Source organism: Bombyx mandarina, chromosome 11 (genome assembly GCF_030267445.1).
Source record: "Bombyx mandarina strain Sakado chromosome 11, ASM3026744v2".
Classification (NCBI taxonomy): Eukaryota; Metazoa; Arthropoda; class Insecta; order Lepidoptera; family Bombycidae; genus Bombyx; species Bombyx mandarina.
This window is the reverse complement of record NC_143218.1, coordinates 10,058,083-10,075,968: the sequence shown is the minus strand read 5'-3', so window position 1 is coordinate 10,075,968 and position 17,886 is coordinate 10,058,083. Positions and strand designations below refer to the sequence as shown.

Here is a 17,886-nt window from a genome sequence, read left to right as displayed (position 1 = left end):
ATACATATTTATTTTATTCTTCGTTTTTTATTTAGTGAAATTTCTTGTGAACAATAATTGTGTGCCTGTAAATCAGTCTTGCCTTAATAAAAATTATTCCTCTGTTGTAATATTGTTATCGTGTGATCATATGTACATAAACGATTTAAATACGTAAAATAATTATTAATGTTCAACGTTTATTAGGAATAGTGACTTGTTGTCGTTGCTCTTGTATATAAGATATGTAATTTAATGGAGGATTTACACTGGACAGTGACTGTCGGCAACTTCGTTTGTATTAGCAACTCGATGGCTTAGTTCAAGTCTAGTTTCGTCTCGGACCAGTGCTGGTTGGAATATGATATCTATTCTTTCGAGCCAGTGATTTTCGGCGTTGAAAATGTGCATTCATATTTAATTGTTTTTTTTTTTGTTTTTTTCTAAGCCACATGTGAACAGCGATATCAAGTAATATTGGCCTCTGAGAGTGTCGCAAGTCACTGGATCAATGTAAATCAGCCGCGAACACACTTCAAAACCTTAGTGTCAAATAAATGTGTTCTTTAAACGTTATCACAGCATTTTTGATGGTATTTTATGTAGATTTTCTGTGTGTGAGTGTATTTCTTTTCAATACATTTGACGATGAATGTACGTCATGAATGTGGTTCGTTCATTTACTATAATAGTTCCATCATTCTATTTATCATACAATAATCATTCACTCATTCATTCGTTATCGTGGAGTGAGCAAATCGTTAGTATTTATAATGTTCGATGAGTTAGCCTAGTGTACGATATAGCAATTGACCTGTCTTATTGAATCGTTATGGGTCCTCGTTTGTTGATAGTTGTAGGATGAGACTGTTGACTTCGATCGTCGTATCTGTTGAAATATAATCGCTGAAATTGTGAAGGCGAAAGTGAAATTTAAGTCAATCGACATCAGAAGAACTCCTTACAGTAAATAATCGGGTTTATGTGCTGACTACAATTTTTAGGTCCAATAATTACCAGAGTTCTTATTCGGAAAATGTAGCACAGAGATCAAAAATGTGTTAGAACTAATTATAAAGTGATACAAAAAAAATGTCTAATCCACACATATGAAGCGACACATTTAGAAGCATTCTATCTTATTCTCTTGCAAGTTAAATCTTATAGATGCAATAAATAAATACATTTGACTCATTTTAGTTTGGCTTTTTTTTTCGTTTGACCGAATATTTCAAATCAAAACGGTGCTAAATAAGTTTTCACTTCAAAATAGAAATTATGGATAAATATAATCCTCTGATGTCGAGAAACATATCGCCGCCTGTATTGTTACTAAATGTTTATACTTTAGGCTATAATCCTTATCAAAAGTAGAATATTATGAAATTTGTAGGAATTTTTTTAATAAACAATAATGTAGAGTGTCTCTTGCCTAGAATACTAAATTTTAATATCACTTAAAAAAATTTAATTTTATTTAAAAAAAAAAGTACAAATAAGTTTTTTTTTTTTTAAATAAGATATATCTAATACATTTGAACTGTCCTAGAATAAATGTTTATATAGCAATTTTATTTTTAAAAGGCAATATATTAAAGAGGTTTATTAAATTGCTATTATCCAAACTTTATGACTATGGTAGATGATTGTCAACAAGAAAACTTGTCATAACTTATTTTGGATTACACGGGCCCGTATCGATCTCAAGGTCATAAACGGAAACTATTGTAATATTTAGATTTATCATTTTGGAAGAAAACTATTCCCATAGACGGTCGCGTATAAATAACAATACAGTGGAACAAATCTGAAATATTTATTAAACTGTGAAGAATATATCCGATGTGGCTTTGATGTCGATAAAAAAATTAAATTACCTTGTTACATCGTATTGGAAAGAAGATTTATAAGTAATACGAAGTCTTCAAATAAACTTATCTTGTAGAGAGGTGTCTATTGTTCAAAAGTTCTAGTTTTTTTTTTTTTATGTTGTGTAATTTAATCTATATTTTGTATAATCTGTCTTATTACAATGAGTGAATTATGAATGAATGAATAATATCTTAAATTTATTGTGATCGAGAATTATTTTCAGAATTATAATATTAAGAAGGTACATTTTACAGCTATATTAGTCGGATCGTATTTTTTGCGTTTTATTATTAAATTGTATTAATATTTACTTAGCACTGTGTACTTAATCGTAGTGAAACTATTGTTACTTTTATCTGTGTGTGTTATGTAGGTAGGTATATTTACTTTTTTACCCAAATAATGGAAACTAAAAGTACACGAATACAATGCAAATAAATTGCAAACAAGAAACTTTAACTTTTGAACTTTAGATTCAATGAGTATACTTAAAAGTTATATATTATAAGAAAATAAATCGTTTGTTTCAATCGAAAATAGTTTTATTTAAATTATATCTGTTAATCCTTAGTTTTTATTATTTTATGAATTATGAACGTCTTCCCGACTCAGTGTTATCGGAGCGTTAGCAGTGTTATGACGGGCTACTATTGGTAAGATATTGTGTGAATACGTACGAATAGGTACGTCGTGCTTCACAAGGGCTATGCTTGGTATTTCTCTACGAGATCGAATCAGAAATGAGGAGATCCGTAGAAGAACCAAAGTTGCTGACATAGCCCGTAGGATTAGCAAGTTGAAGTGGCAGTGGGCAGGCCACATAGCGTGAAGATCGGACGGCCGATGGGGCAGAAAGATCCTCGAGTGGAGACCACGTACCGGCAAACGCAGTGTGGGACGGTCACCTACCAGATGGACCGACGACCTGGTGAAAATTGCTGGGTCACGTTGGATGCAGGTGGCAACGGACCGCCCGCACTGGACATCAGTTGGAGAGGCCTATGTTCAGCAGTGGACAGCAGACAGGCTGAGATGATGATGATGATAATGATGATGATGAAGGTACCACAGTCCTGTCTATTTCTGCCGTGAAGCAGTAATGCGTTCTACGCTACGCTAGATCATGATCCTAAGCGAGGAAAAATTACGGAGCGATGATCACTCTATCGATGTACTTAACATTTTTAAAGCAAAAACACAATCAGGGTTAATTAAAAAAAAATTGTTAGATCCCTCTTCATTTTACACGAAATACCTAATAAACATCTATGGGACCCGCAATTATAAGCTTCTCTAATTCATATCATGGTCGACACTACCCATTGTGTTTCTCGTCGTATCTTTTCAGCGGGTCGCGATTCCGATCCAGTGGAAGATTCAGCGAAGCACTGTTCTTGCTAGGGCTAGTGTTAGCAAAATTTCTCAGGTTGAGCCCGTGAGCGAGTTGCATATTCATAAATTATCCTTATGTGAAGTGTGAAGAAACTTACATCGACTCCTTCAATAACAAGCGCGTAGAAAGTCATGATGGAGCTTACTGACCGATGACGAGATCTTTCTTAATTGAAACGCTAGCTCTAAAGAAATCATTTTAAATTTAACTATTCCAGGGTAAAAATTAGCATCAATGACTGTGAGCATAATAATTATGTATTTCGACAAATGTCTATTAAAGCAGAGGAAGTGTTAAATCGATATTTTCAAAGTTTTGCTCAAATTCTACTACAAACACAGGTACGCACCTACAAACTGACACTTTTATAATCTAGATCAAACGGTAGGTTATAAACAATTCGTAATGGTATGTATTCGTCAATCAAGTAGTCAAATTACAAAATTGACAACATGTTTATAAATGAATGATAAAGTATATTCTACCAAATCATGTAATTACTTGATAAAAGCAAAACGTATTTTTTTTATTTAGATTAAAGATAAAGGAATTTGATATCGTGACGTCAAGCATTATCTGACAAGTTATAATAAAAATAGTTTCGCGTTGAATTTTTTTTTTGCGTTATTATGTACCTAAACCAGAAATAAGTTAACTATCGGGACCTTCGATCCTCTAATCTGAAATATATAACAGATAAATAATATGCCTTTAAAAAATCGATCTAGTATAGATAAGTAAGTAAATTCGGATCCGCAAAAAAAGTTTATTGTCTTATCGATTCGTCAAGTTGCGAGCTATCAGTCGATATCGAGGCCAAGTTTACGTGCGTCACACTAACACAACGACACACTACACGCGCTCTGCGATGACACGCCGTAACACAAAGCGTATATTATCTGCTTGAAATTATAACCAAAACTATCATTTACTATTAAATAGAGTTAGCAGCGGTAAAAGCAACTTAGTGTGAACATTTACAGCAAGCTGTTCAAGTTACAAAAGCTGATTTTGAAATAAAATAAAAAAAACACAGCAAGTTGATGGAAAACGTACCTATTTCAAGCATGCGGCATTCAATAGTAACGTCTGCTAATTTCAAGAACGTCTGTGAGTGACAGTGCTCGCCGGACCGACGTGTAAAGAAGACGTCTCTCCGCTTCACTCTATAGCCACTACGATCTTCAGGACGCGGAATTTAAAGTTTCCTTCATACATTTCACCTTTATCAAGAATCAACGGGCCTCTGTTCTGTATTTCGCATGCTGAAATTATTAAGACAATATTGCAAAATGAAGCCACCAGTTAACGTAAGTTATTTTCAAGTGATCTTATATTTAGTAGTATTTTTTCTTCCCATTCGTCGACGTTTTATTTATTATAAGTTTTTTTTTCTTATGAACTTTCTGCTGCAATATTCCAGTCTTCAAGTAGGTGACTAGGTCATTAACATTTTTTTGATCCTCACAGGTGAAATTTCTTTGATGCGGACGCATTAACATGAACGCAACTCTAAGCAATAATTTAAATTATTGTTTCATTGTGGTTTTTGTGTTTTCTTTACATACTTTACTATAGAATAAATTGTACACACATGTTAATAATGATTTGTGACCGAATGGACGCGAATCTATTTCAATAGACACGGTCATCGGGCCAAGGTAAATAGACTGTTATGTTGGAAGTATATTGCACAGTCTTGATTTTATTCGTTTGTGATTATTGTTTTCGTTTTTTTTTTGGGCGAAATGTGAGCCCACACATTTAGATGGTCACTGAGGTAATTTCTGCATACATTTATACGTTCCGGCTTAAAGAGTGGGATAGACGTTATACAAGTATTAGTATTAAGGGTCGGAACGGTACTTCTATAAGCTCGATGCGTCATGAAAACTATCTCATAGGGGCCGCCGCTGACTACTCCCCGAATCCGGCTCACTCAAGAGCCAGTCACCGTCGATGCCCTAGATACATCCTTACGGACCTATCCAATCCACTAACCCTCCTATTAGACGTCTGCAGGTATTGGGATCCTGGTACCGTGATTGTCGAACTCGTCACAGTTAAACGCGAAACGTGACTCATAACATCAGCCCGCTGAGCTTCTTGCCGGATCTTCTCAGCTGCCCTTGTTAGGTCTCATTCAGGCAGCTGCTACAAAACTCCATCCCTCCCGGCTGAAGCCGTGCCCGACGACCTGTCTTGCTGAAACTAGAATGACCTTATGGGCCACCAGCAATACATACATCCTAAAAAAAGAATAGTATTGAGATTTCAACCTCATGTTTCAAGGTAGATTACGACATTCATGTTGTGATGTCTGTAGGCTTTAACGTACTTGCTTAGTCGTATAACCATATTACATCAGGTAGGCTATGAGCCTGACCTTTATTTATTTATTAGTAATGCCTGATGGTAAGTAGTCACCGCTAGTCAAAGACATCAGGGGCACAGCCAAGCCGTTGCATACTGTCTATTAACCTATTACATTTAAATCCTCGTCGAACTCGTCGTTTCCGAAGAGTTCGACGAGCGAACTAATCCATAGACACAGGCCACTGAGTTTCTCGCCGGATCTTCTCAGTGGGTCGTGATTCCGATTCGGTGGTAGATTCTGCAAAGCACTGCTCTTGCTAGGGCTAGTGTTGGCAAATTCTCTCAGGTTGAGCCCGTGAGCTCACCTACCCGTCCGGGATTAGCCTCCTAGGCTACCAGTGAATGGGTAGGATAAAAAAATACAATTAAAGAAAACCAATTGCTTGAACTAATACTTATATACCGTAAACTATTTAAGAACAACAAAGTTTATCTCAAAATAAATAAATAAAAGAGGCTGTTTTACTTAAATTGAATATATTTATTGTGATAATATTTTTCTTATCTAAAATCTTTTGGTAGGCAGCGGCTTGGCTCTGCCCCTGGCGTTGCTGACGTCCATGAGCGACGGTGACCACTTACCATCAGGTGGGCCGTATGCTCGTCTGCCTACAAAGGCAATAAAAAAAAAAAGAACTGGTTATAGTAATTGGTCAATTAAATACTATTATTACCTAAAATACGTCCGTTCATAATGAATTAGCGTATTAGTAAAGGTGATAAAGTGATCTCAGTGTGTAGCTTTCGACAAAAACAACGTTTTCGGTGTTACCAAGTAAAAAACATCAAATTCCATCATATTAATTTCATTAATTGCGAGCCCTGGATGTTTTTCTATGCGCGCTTTAAAAAAACAAAACAATATTCAAGTTCAGTTACAATTTTCGCTTTAGTGTATCAACGGACTTCAGATTCGAAATGAGTTAGTTTAAGGACCTACCTTATTAGTACTAACAAAAATGATATCTTAAGAATTTAAAACGTTCTTTTATTCGGCTGATTTAGGATTTTACTGCAGACAAACTTAATTATAAAATATATGAGTACTATAGAAATTTAAATTATTGGAGTTTACTCCTTTAGAATCGATTTACATATATAGGCCCGGGGTATGAAAATTATGGGGACCAAAATCGTACTAGCATGTCACACGAAATGCGTTATGCGCCTGATTGGCTCCTGATTGCGTGATGCGTGCGCGCGCCAATCAAAATCGTACTAGCATGTCACACGAAATGCGTTATGCGCCTGATTGGCTCCTGATTGCGTGATGCGTGCGCGCGCCAATCAAAATCGTACTAGCATGTCACACGAAATGCGTTATGCGCCTGATTGGCTCCTGATTGCGTGATGCGTGCGCGCGCCAATCAGGAGCCAACGCGCGGCCGCGTTATCGCAGGTGACGCCGGGCTGCTGCGCCGGCAGTCCGCCACAAAGCCTCGTACTGATCGCGCGTTTCTCTCATTATTGTATTTTCATATATTTGTTAGTCGTTTGTTTTGTGTCTCGTTAATTTGTTAATAATCTGTAGTGTATCGTGTTGTCGTAATATAGAACTATTTCTCGTATTGTTTCGTTTAATTTTTTATATCCAGTAAACTCCAGTCGTGCGTCGGAGCGGACACACACACTTTTATTATATAAAATATGTTTGTTTATATATTGAAAATAATACACAAATATTCCACAGATTTGTCTGATTAACATTTAGTTGTTTTCGTATTTATAATAGGGTTTTTAAAGTACGAACTTTTGATGGAAAAAACCCACAAACACAAATTGCCACAACGAGCGAGTTTCATCAATTGAATAAAATACTAAAAATTCTCAGGCCGACTAGTGGTTATTGATTATAAGGCATTTTGAATTTAATGAATGCACGAAGTTATTGAACGAAGGTCGATTATCGCAAATGGTCGAGAAATTGATGCAAATAAATTGATGGAACGCCCGGACGCCTCGTTTTCTACGACTTGAAACTCGAGCAAGGGTAGCTATTAAATAGGATGTCGACGTTTTTCTTACAGAAATAGCATCAATACATCGTGGAACATAATAATATATTTTCAATACTCAACTACTTATTATTAAGAAGCAAAGAGAAGAGTTACGAGGATAATTCTGAGAAAATGTAGCAGGCATTAAGAGTTCAACAAAAACAATGTTTAGTTGTTTTACGGAAAAAATCTTTAGTTTTATAGAGCATTCGCTAACTTATTCACGATAGAACCACGAACATAGACAATACACATAAATTAGTAATAAGCAACTCAAGCACTCAACGAAAATGTTTACGGGCGTCCGCCACTAGATGGCTTCGCTTCGATTAGTTTCTCATTGCTCCTGTAGATAGCAGTAACATAAATTACCTATCCTATATTTTATTTTTAATGAAGGAGTTTGTAAAATTTCAGTAATCACGAATTGATAAAATTTAATCTATTTGTCTATGACAAATAAAGATTTGTATAATTTTTTATTTTTTTTATTTTCTGTGTTCAACATATATGTTTAGGGGCATTCGCTACTAGATTTCGCTGGTTTCCATACAAAAAAATATTTGTCTTAGAGTATCGCAGTTTCAGAGCCCTGACCACGAAGTCATAATTTATTGTAATAGGTACACATGAATATAAACAGCCATGTAATATATACTGGAGTATACTATATATATATATATATTGAAACGCAAGGGGACCCGTATGTAACTTTTAGTAATGACAATAACGATCTACGAAGTGTCTCATGTCGATTCTGCTTTTTTTGCCTACCTATTCTACTAATTCATATAGTATAGGGTCATAGGGTTATAATAGATTATATTATCCGAGCGAGTAGGTAAGCTCACGGGGCGCTAGCCTGAGGACGTTGCTAATACTAACCCTTCGCAGAATCTACCACCGAATCGTAAAAGCGACCCACTGAGAAGAAATTCTGCGGTAAACCGAAACAGAAGCACTTCAAAAAAGTTAAAAGCAAAATGCCTGCCGAACGCATTTTTAATTGATCGAATTTTTTCACCCAAAACTTTCAATAGCTTCTCATGTCTTCCGGCAATGTTCTAGAGAATTAAAACTTAGATCCAGCGCGTTGTAACAAAGATTACTTGCTTTTGTCAAACCACCGTAACAGACTTTTAAGTTCTCCTCACGTTCTTGCTGCCTTCATTTGCTGCTCATATTTATGATTTCTCAGTATAGACAATCCAACTGTCTACTTTAAGCCATGCAATGAATTAATAAGTATAACAGTTTATCATTCAACAGATGCAACACTGTATTGAAATAGAATTGTAAATTGAAGCGTAAATTACTTGTATTTGTTCAACGTGCAGTCATTTGATTTTATCAATGTTGTATAATAATTACGAAACGCACGGCGCATTCATTATGTGGACTTGATATCACAAAACTTAATAACTTATAGGGGGGGCATTGATGATCTTAAAGACGCAATATACGATTTTAGGAATCATCATTTCCTTATGAACTTTGTGCTATCATGATAAGAACGACAATTTTATGATTGAACGACAAATATTTCTTATCTGTTAGCATTATACAATTACCATTCTTCTCTATTCGTCATCTACGAATGATATGTGTATCGAATAAGTGACTTGTTCCATTGATACATTGAAAAACTGTCATTTAATAATATTTTCTTCGGTTGTCCCGAGTCGTGGACATAATTAGCACTGCCTTTAGGGTTTAATCTAAGTATAAACACTTATCTAAAATCTGGGACCATGAAGAAGAAAACTCAGATCAAACAGAATCAAGATACTGTTACTTTTATTTGTGTGGAAAATTAGACGGTAGTTGCACAATATCTAAATGTCAACGAATAACACCTGACTGAAGTCCGTGACCACGGAAAATCTAAAGAATTCGCAACGCTGGCAATAATAAAATCTTATTTAATGTAAATGACGGTAGGCAGCGGCTTAGCTCTGCCCCTGGCATTGCTGAGGTCCATGGGCGACGGTAACCACTCACCATCCCGTGGCCCGTACGATGTTCTGCCTACAATGGCAATAAAAAAAACATTTAAAAAAATCTTTGCAAGTTCAGTTTTTAATTGAACTATTCTTTTAAAATCGATTCAGATCTCGTGCGAACAAATTGCAACTTAGTATGAAAGAACAAACATATCGATAATTATATGCTATGAATGTATTATAATTTTGACCTTCAGAACACCCTTTTGCACGATGTGGACATTCCCACGAAGAAGGCGACTTTCGGTATGGGCTGCTTCTGGTCAAACGATTCTCTTTTCGGCGCCACGCTCGGTGTGATACGGACTCGTGTGGGATACGCCGGTGGCACGACCAAGAATCCGCATTACAGAAGCATGTAAGTTAATTTCAACATTGTATCCATTTACCTTAACCTATGGAAAAATAATTTACTTTTTTACCTTAACCCATAGAAAATAAATAAGTTTCCAGGAAATACCAATGGAATTTATTATAAGGACCTCTTGTGAGTTCGCACTGGTAGGTACTACCACCTTGCCTGCCGTGAAGCAGTAATGCGTTTCGGTTTAAAGGGTGGGGCAGCCGTTGTAACTATACTGAGACCTTAGAACTTATATTTCAAGGTGGGTGGCACACTTACGTTGTAGATGTCTATGGGCTTAACCGTAACCACTTAACATCAGATGAGCTGTGAGCTCGTCAACCCATCTAAGCAATAAAAAAAAATCTAACCCGATAGACGTTGACCTGGCCGATTCCTTTTCTCCATAAAACAGTTATTATTTTGGAATCGTCATACGATTTTAAATCTAATAGTTTAAAAATGGAGAAATGGTGTAAAGCTATAATGTACTGGTATCCGAGAGACAGAAAAAGAAACCGAGGTAGACCATTTAGGAGATGGGTGGACGACATTAAGGCAGTTGCGGGAAGCACATGGACCAGAACAGCTGAAAATAGAAGCCTAAGGAGGCAGTTGGAGGAGGCCTATGTCTATAATAGACAAACAGACAATAACTAATAACATCATAGAAAAAAAAAAAAAAAAAAAAAAAAAAAAAAAAAAAAAAAAAAAGCTTCCAAAAAAAAAAAATTTAATTAATATTAATACCACTACTTACTTAAAACATAGTAAAAAAAAAAAAAAAACAAATAATTAATGTATATGCAAAAAAAAAAAATTTTTATTGTCTGAATAAAGGCTTTATTATTATTATTATTAGTTTAAAAATAGCTATGGACGCTTTTTTCTAGAAAACCTGTTCTGTTTGAATAATAAATCAATTCTAGTTTAATAACCTATCTGTCTTATACATTCAAGAGTAGGTAATAACATAAATACATACTCCAAAACGCTCAAACATAAAAGTGTCAAAAACATCGTGTCAATATCTCAAATACCAAAATTTAAACACAGTAGATTTTTCAATTAGCGATAAAATTCGCTTTCGCTGCGCGTTAAATACATTATGAATTTTATTTTTATTTTTTATTGCTTAGATGGGTGGACGAGCTCACAGCCCTCCTGTTGTTAAGTGGTTACTGGAGCCCGTAGACATATAGAACGTAAATGCATCACCCACCTTGAGATATAAGTTCTAAGGTCTCATGGTTACAACGGCTGCGCCACCCTTCAAACCGAAACGCATTACTGCTTCACGGCAGAAATAGGCAGAGTACCTACCCGTGCGGACTCACAAGTACATCGCCAGATACGAATGCACCGGACGTCTTACACTTTAGGCCACGACGACTTCAAAAAAATTTAATATTTTAAAGTCATTAGTTTGTAAACTATATCTAGAGATTTATTTTTAAAATCCCTAGAGTTGTTTAAAAATGAGAAAATACCACAAACATTGCTGCTGTAATCTACAAATTACGTATTTCGCTCCTCGTTCGGCCTTGCCGGAGTCACGTGTAAAGTATAATCATCATAACACGTGTAAACAGCGAAAATAGACCCATCCGTCTAAACCAAAATAAAAAACGAAAAGTTGTTCTCAATAAGTTCATATTAATCATCCCATTTGTTAATTTCCGGGTTCTTCAATGAAATAAGAACATTAAATGAGTTTTTATCTATTTCTAATTGTTTTGAAATCTTCTTAGGTGTACCTTAGGGTATATCAAGAGTATATTATATCGCACGATTAGAAATGAAGTGTCCTAACTAAAAAAGACAAGACTACTAAAAGTAAAGTTATTTTACTCTAAAAAAGGACAAAGTATTCTTGCCGTAAATCAAGTGCTCACCTAAAAGGATAAAAATGGAAAAAATAAAAAAATTACAATTGTTCAATTACGTTTTTGGATTTTACCAAAAATTAAGAATTTTGGATTAAGTCACTTCAATCTTAAAGGTGCGATATCCTTTTTACTTTGATTCAGAATTAGTAGAAATCAAAATTGTATTCACCGGAAAATAGCGGTAACCCAAAATTTACAAAACTATTGTGGTATTATCCTTATCGGTCTGGTAAATGGTAGAATATAATTCCTTTCTTAAAACGGCCAAAGTCTCATCGCGTCATCTCCGACAGGTTTGATCAGTGATTCCGAATATTTATTTAACTAATAGTCAAGATAATATAGAGTTGTGTGTGTTAAAATTTCCAGCGGGGACCACACAGAAGTTATAGAGATCGATTATGATCCGAAAACTGTTACCTTTGAGGAGCTTCTCGAAATGTTCTGGGCTAACCACGAGTACGGACTAACCACCAAATTAAAGAGACAGGTAAATTACTGAAGACCTTAAAGTCAAGATTGGAAAGTTAAGAGTTCGGATAAGACACAATCAGAGAAAATTGTTGCTATATTTTCCTACAGAGTGTTGTTAGATAGACCTAAGACTGAAATTTTATAGTTCGGAACTTATATCTCTTAATATAATAAGTTTTTAATATTCACATAAGCCTGTTTTGATCTGAATACTCCATCGCCATGCCTTTTTGCGTGCGCTCCGGAAGTCTATGTACATAGATATTATGTACATATATTTAAACCACATTGTAGATAATTTAAGAAATTTCATATTCATTGTATATAGGATGTGTTGCCAACAATCATACTGGGCCGTAATTCAGCAGTCTATCCGAAAACTACTGAACTGAAAGATCTTGCCTGTAATTTAGAATAAAATATCTCAATTTTTCGACTTCATCTTTTTTTTCCTACTTCGACTTCATCCATTCGTCTTAAGTTACCGTTAGCCTTAAAATGCTAATGACAATAGACTCTGATGAGTAATTGCAACCAGGTGGGCTTGCTTGTTCATTACTCAAATAAATAAATAAGTTTTTATTGATTTTCCGCATAGACGGGTGGACACTCTTACGACCTATATGTTGTTAATTGGTTACAAAAACCAATAGATATCAATCGAATGCCATTGTAGTTTCTTCTTCAAATCTGTCTCAATTGTATAGAATTCATTACATTCGGATTTAAATTTTGTTACACGATGTCATTTCTTCATCATAACGCATCAGTGTGCTTAGTGAGAGCTTTTTAACGTTCTCGTTCTCGGAACAGCGCCCCTAGCGGCAAGCAAATCCATTCAAATTCAAATCCATACAAAGTTGAGTTAACTTTTACGCTATCGAAAACGTTAAAAAACTCGCACTCCGCATACAGATGCTAAGACGTAAACGTATACTAAAATAACATCCTACCTAATATCTCAGTTTAACGCTACGATATTATTAATTTTGTAAATTTAACGTATTACAGTATCAGTCAATGATTCTGTACCATGATGATGAACAACGTTTGGTGGCTGAAGCCTCGCACAGAGCCGTGCAGAGCCGCTGTAACGAGACCCTACGCACTGAGATAGCGAAGGCTGATGTCTTCTATCCAGCTGAAGAGTGAGTTCCTCTATACATAATAAATTGCTTCCGTATTTCTCACAGAAAGTCGCTTGAGTTTATTCAAATTACAATGACTAAAAGATATAGAAAAGGTCCTTCTGCAAACGAGATTTCGGGAGATTACTTAACGGTAAGCATCGGCTTGGCTCTGCCCCTGGCATTGCTGAAGTCCATGGGCGACGGCTACCACTCGCCATCAGTTGGGACGTATGCTCGTCTACCTGCAGGGGCAATAACATATTAATAAAAAGAAACCCACTGAGTTTGGTATGGCCCTTCTGAGAACCGGACGAGGTTTTCATTTGAAAATCTACACATACGTTACGAATGTGTCTAAGTGGATGTTTTGGTTTCAATAAATTCAACGAGCTAACAGCTCGTCTAGTGGTTTGTAGTTAAAGTAGCTCAAGCAAGGAAATGCCACGGGCACAGCTTAGTTGCTCATCCACCGAAATTCATTAGCAAATACCGATTTCAGAGGCCGCTTTTTTAAATACCAGGTTAAACTAAATTGCTTTTGCGCATCGAACCACTTAAACCCACTTAATATTCTATCCAAGACTTTACCTTAGTATCTCCAAATAAAACCTTTGACCTCCAAACGCGTTGGTCTAACAATATTAACGATGCCATTATGTATCCAAAGCAGGTTTCGCATATCAAATTCAATCAACACACCAAGGTAATCGTATTGCAAAGTGTTTAGCTACTAAGTCATAAATATAATCACATTACATTATTGTCGTAGGCCATGTTCATACTAATTTCACTACATTATTAATAATAATGTATGACTTTCTATTAGTATGATCATAACATAATGGCTTTTCAAAGAGACTGAACCAGAAGACAGATAGGCTTTTAGGAATTAAATATACATAAATAAACAGAATGTGTAAAGAAAGTAAACGTATCTGTTATTATATTGAAAAAAAAACGGAAAAGTCTAGAACAAAATTCTCTTCATCAATCATAATATGTATTTCCGGCTTCGCGAAAATTGCCGATTGGATATTTCTATCTACGGAGCATTCTTTTTTGTATCCACCTTATTCCACTAGGGATAGGCGCAGCGAATTTTTCTATTCCATTCTCTGCTGTCAGCCGTTATCTCAATACTCACTCCTCTCTCTCTCATATCATCATTCAGACACTCCTTCCATGTCTTCTTCGGTCGACCTCTTCCCCCTCTACCTTGTACTACAATTTCCATACATCTCCTAGTCAGATGCATCTCCTCTCTACGCACCACATGTCCATACCGCGCTAACCATTGAGGAGCATTGAATATGAAAAAAAACAATAGATAAAATATGTTGAGTTATTTTAGATAATAAAAATACACCACAGAGCCGTCCATAAAATGTTTTGGCACTAGATGATCGTGTGAAGGGTAAGGTTAAGAAAACCGTTATTTGTTTATTTATGATCAGCTACACGACTTTGGATGCATAATGGTGGACATTAACTATTGTAATGATTAAATTTAATTAAAAAAATTAAAAACATGAGGCCCGTAAATTCGTTTGGTCTTAAGCGCCGCCAAAAATTTTCTTTGGTTTTATTTATTCAACGAATTAATTCTTTGACAGCTACCATCAGAAATACAGACTTCAAGGCCACAAAGACTTCTGCCGCAGTATCGGGCTCGATTCCTCAAAGCTACAGACTTCTCATTTGGCCGCCAGACTCAACGGTTACCTGGTCGGTGTTGGAGGAATGAATCAATTCGACCAGGAACTACCGAAACTAGGCCTGAACGAGAAACAAGCTGAATATGTGAGAAGGGAGCTTGAACGCAACGAAGGCGGCGGTCTGGCTTGCTAATGAGATTACGAAACATGTGTAAAAAAAAAGAAAATGCTGTAACTAATAAATATTAAAAAGACGTATTTTTAAAATCTAATAACTATTACGTCTATTTCGTTAATGTTTAATTCAAAAAAAAACCTATATCAAATAAAAATAACTAGTATTAAATTTGATGCATGTTTGGATAGCACAAAAAATCATACACCGCAAATTGTATTCTAATATTAAATAATAATTTTAATAACACTATTCAGTGATCAGCGCCTGAAAATTTTAACATTTCTCGACACAGAGAAATATTTTCTTTTTGTTTTACGACTGGCGCATTTTTTTAATTACCGATTCTTATTGTTTTTCAACAAAATCATCTCAGCCTATTTTTATTTATTTATGGTTGCAAATAATTTAATATTAGATCAACAAGAAATTCTCACATTAAAAATCCAATTTGAACAAATTATTTTTCTTAGTAACACAATCTTTGAATCCATAACTCGAAACATCTCACACAATATGAAGCACTAATTTCTTGCGTTATTATAAGTTTCAATGTAAAATATAAGACTTATTTTAAATATACGATTATTATATGAATGTTTGTGATTTATTAACGACTGTATGTTCCGTGGCGGGTGCTCTGCGGAGGTTCTTAAGATTATCCGCTCATTTCATGTTTATCTTCTTTTGTGTTCCCACACCTAATCGCTGGTAGCCTAAGAAACTATTCCAACGACGCCCGGACGGGCTTACGGGTTCAACCTGAGAGAATTTCCTAACACTACCCCTAGCAAGAGCAGTTCTTCGCAGATCGGATCCACCACCGGATCGGAATCGCGACCCACTGAGAAGATCCAGTGAAAAACTCAATATGGATTAGTTCGCTCATCGAACTCTTATCCGACCGGTGCTTAAGGGTCCTAAAAGCACCGAGAGTGGATCCGAGCGATCCGACAAGACAAGTTTCGGGAGACTTTGCGTTACCCCGTCACGGTCGGATATATAATTAGCGGCGGCCACGATAAGAGGGTTTTCTTGTCGCGCCGCTTTGTTGAAGTAGGATTCTGACGCTTCCTTAAGATACTTACATATCATCCGTGAAAAGAGCTCAGTGGGTCGCCAGCGATTGGGGTATATCGTTAATAAACAGGCTAAAAAGTAGCGGGGAGAGAGCGAAGCCTTGCGGGATTCTGGTCGTGATATGTCGCGGAAGAGAGCGAGTTCCTTCGATTCGATACCGAAACAAATTATTCGACAAGAAGTCTGGTATGATAAGCACGCGACTGTCTGGCACCTCCATGCTATAACAGTTTGTAAAATTAAGCCGTTGTGCCAAGTTTTGTCGAACGCCTTCGCGATATGGTGGTACTTTTGTGAGTCCACGCAGGTAGCTACCATCACCCTGCCTATTTCGGTTTGAAGTGTGGGGCAGCTGCTATAACTATACTTGAGACCTTAGAACTTATATCTCATGGTGGGTGGCGCATTTACGTTGTAGATGTCTATGGGCTTCAGTAACCACTTAACACCAGGTGGGCTGTGAGCTCGTCCACACATCTAAGCAATAAATAAATAAAAATTATCTTATCGAAGAAGAGGGCTCCCGTGGGGATGGTTCTGCGTCTATTTAGCCCTACTAAGATGTGCTCTGTGAGGCGGTGCACTTGATGAATGCACGCGTGTTTCGCGCGGAATCCAAACTGTTCGTCGATCAGGATGCCTTTCGAGCTGATGAGGCCCCAGATGCGTTTGCGTAATTGTCTCAGGATGCCTTTCCAGCTGATGCGTTTGCGTAATTGTCGCTCGTATAAGTAATTTGCCTAACATTGCCATGAGGCTGATCGGGCGGTATGAGGACATAAAATCACCAAGAGTAGATGGGGAGATTCCGATAGGAGTTGGCAGAATCCGATTGGAATCTGGAGGATCCTATAGAAAGTTTTTGCCATTGTAGCGCCCACCACTGGAGCAGAGTTCATCCACAGTATCTAGAATCACTACCCACAATCGTACGTCATTGGAACTTACTACTTATTAAAAGGCTAGCATGTTTCGTTTTCGGACGAGTTACTGGTAGATTCGCGCCCGATTTTAAGACCCCTGTTGACTTCACTGAAAAATGAAGCGCGAATATCTTAACTAAGTCGTTTTATACGAGTAGTATGACAAACAAAGCTTTATTTGAAATTTTAATTAGATTTATAAAATGGCAGATGCTTGAAAATTTCGTTTTACCTCTGATTGCAGTGGTGAAAATCTTTTAGATGTATTCGAAGGTAGCGCTATATTTGTTTAGACAAAATCCAAAATCAAAGGTTTCTAACTCCTATACGAATTTGAAATGATATAAGAATGTAACATAACTTAATAATAAACTAGTAATATAATGATCATTTCACCATACTCTAAAGGTCGTACAAATCGGTGATGGGTTATTAATCTTGCTTCAAGGCTAATTGTATTTCGCAGGGCAAGACGCTACTGGCTTCATTAGCACTGAAATTGATTAGCACTGAAGCCACTGCGTGTTACATAAGTAATTTATTTATGGCGGCACGGAACAATAAATTGCAGCTAAGTGAAATTTTATCAATTATTCT

The 17,886-nt window shown here is 36.2% G+C and overlaps 1 protein-coding gene across 1 annotated transcript; it reads left to right on the top strand.

The window, feature by feature from the left end:
- Positions 1–4,349: 4,349 nt before the first annotated feature.
- On the top strand, positions 4,350–15,883 carry MsrA (methionine sulfoxide reductase A). Its single transcript, XM_089730931.1, has 5 exons — positions 4,350–4,554; positions 9,818–9,978; positions 12,222–12,342; positions 13,338–13,474; positions 15,070–15,883. The coding sequence occupies exons 1-5, from the start codon at positions 4,507–4,509 to the stop codon at positions 15,302–15,304; spliced, it is 702 nt and encodes a 233-aa protein (XP_089587057.1). The 5' UTR covers positions 4,350–4,506; the 3' UTR covers positions 15,305–15,883.
- Positions 15,884–17,886: the final 2,003 nt, after the last annotated feature.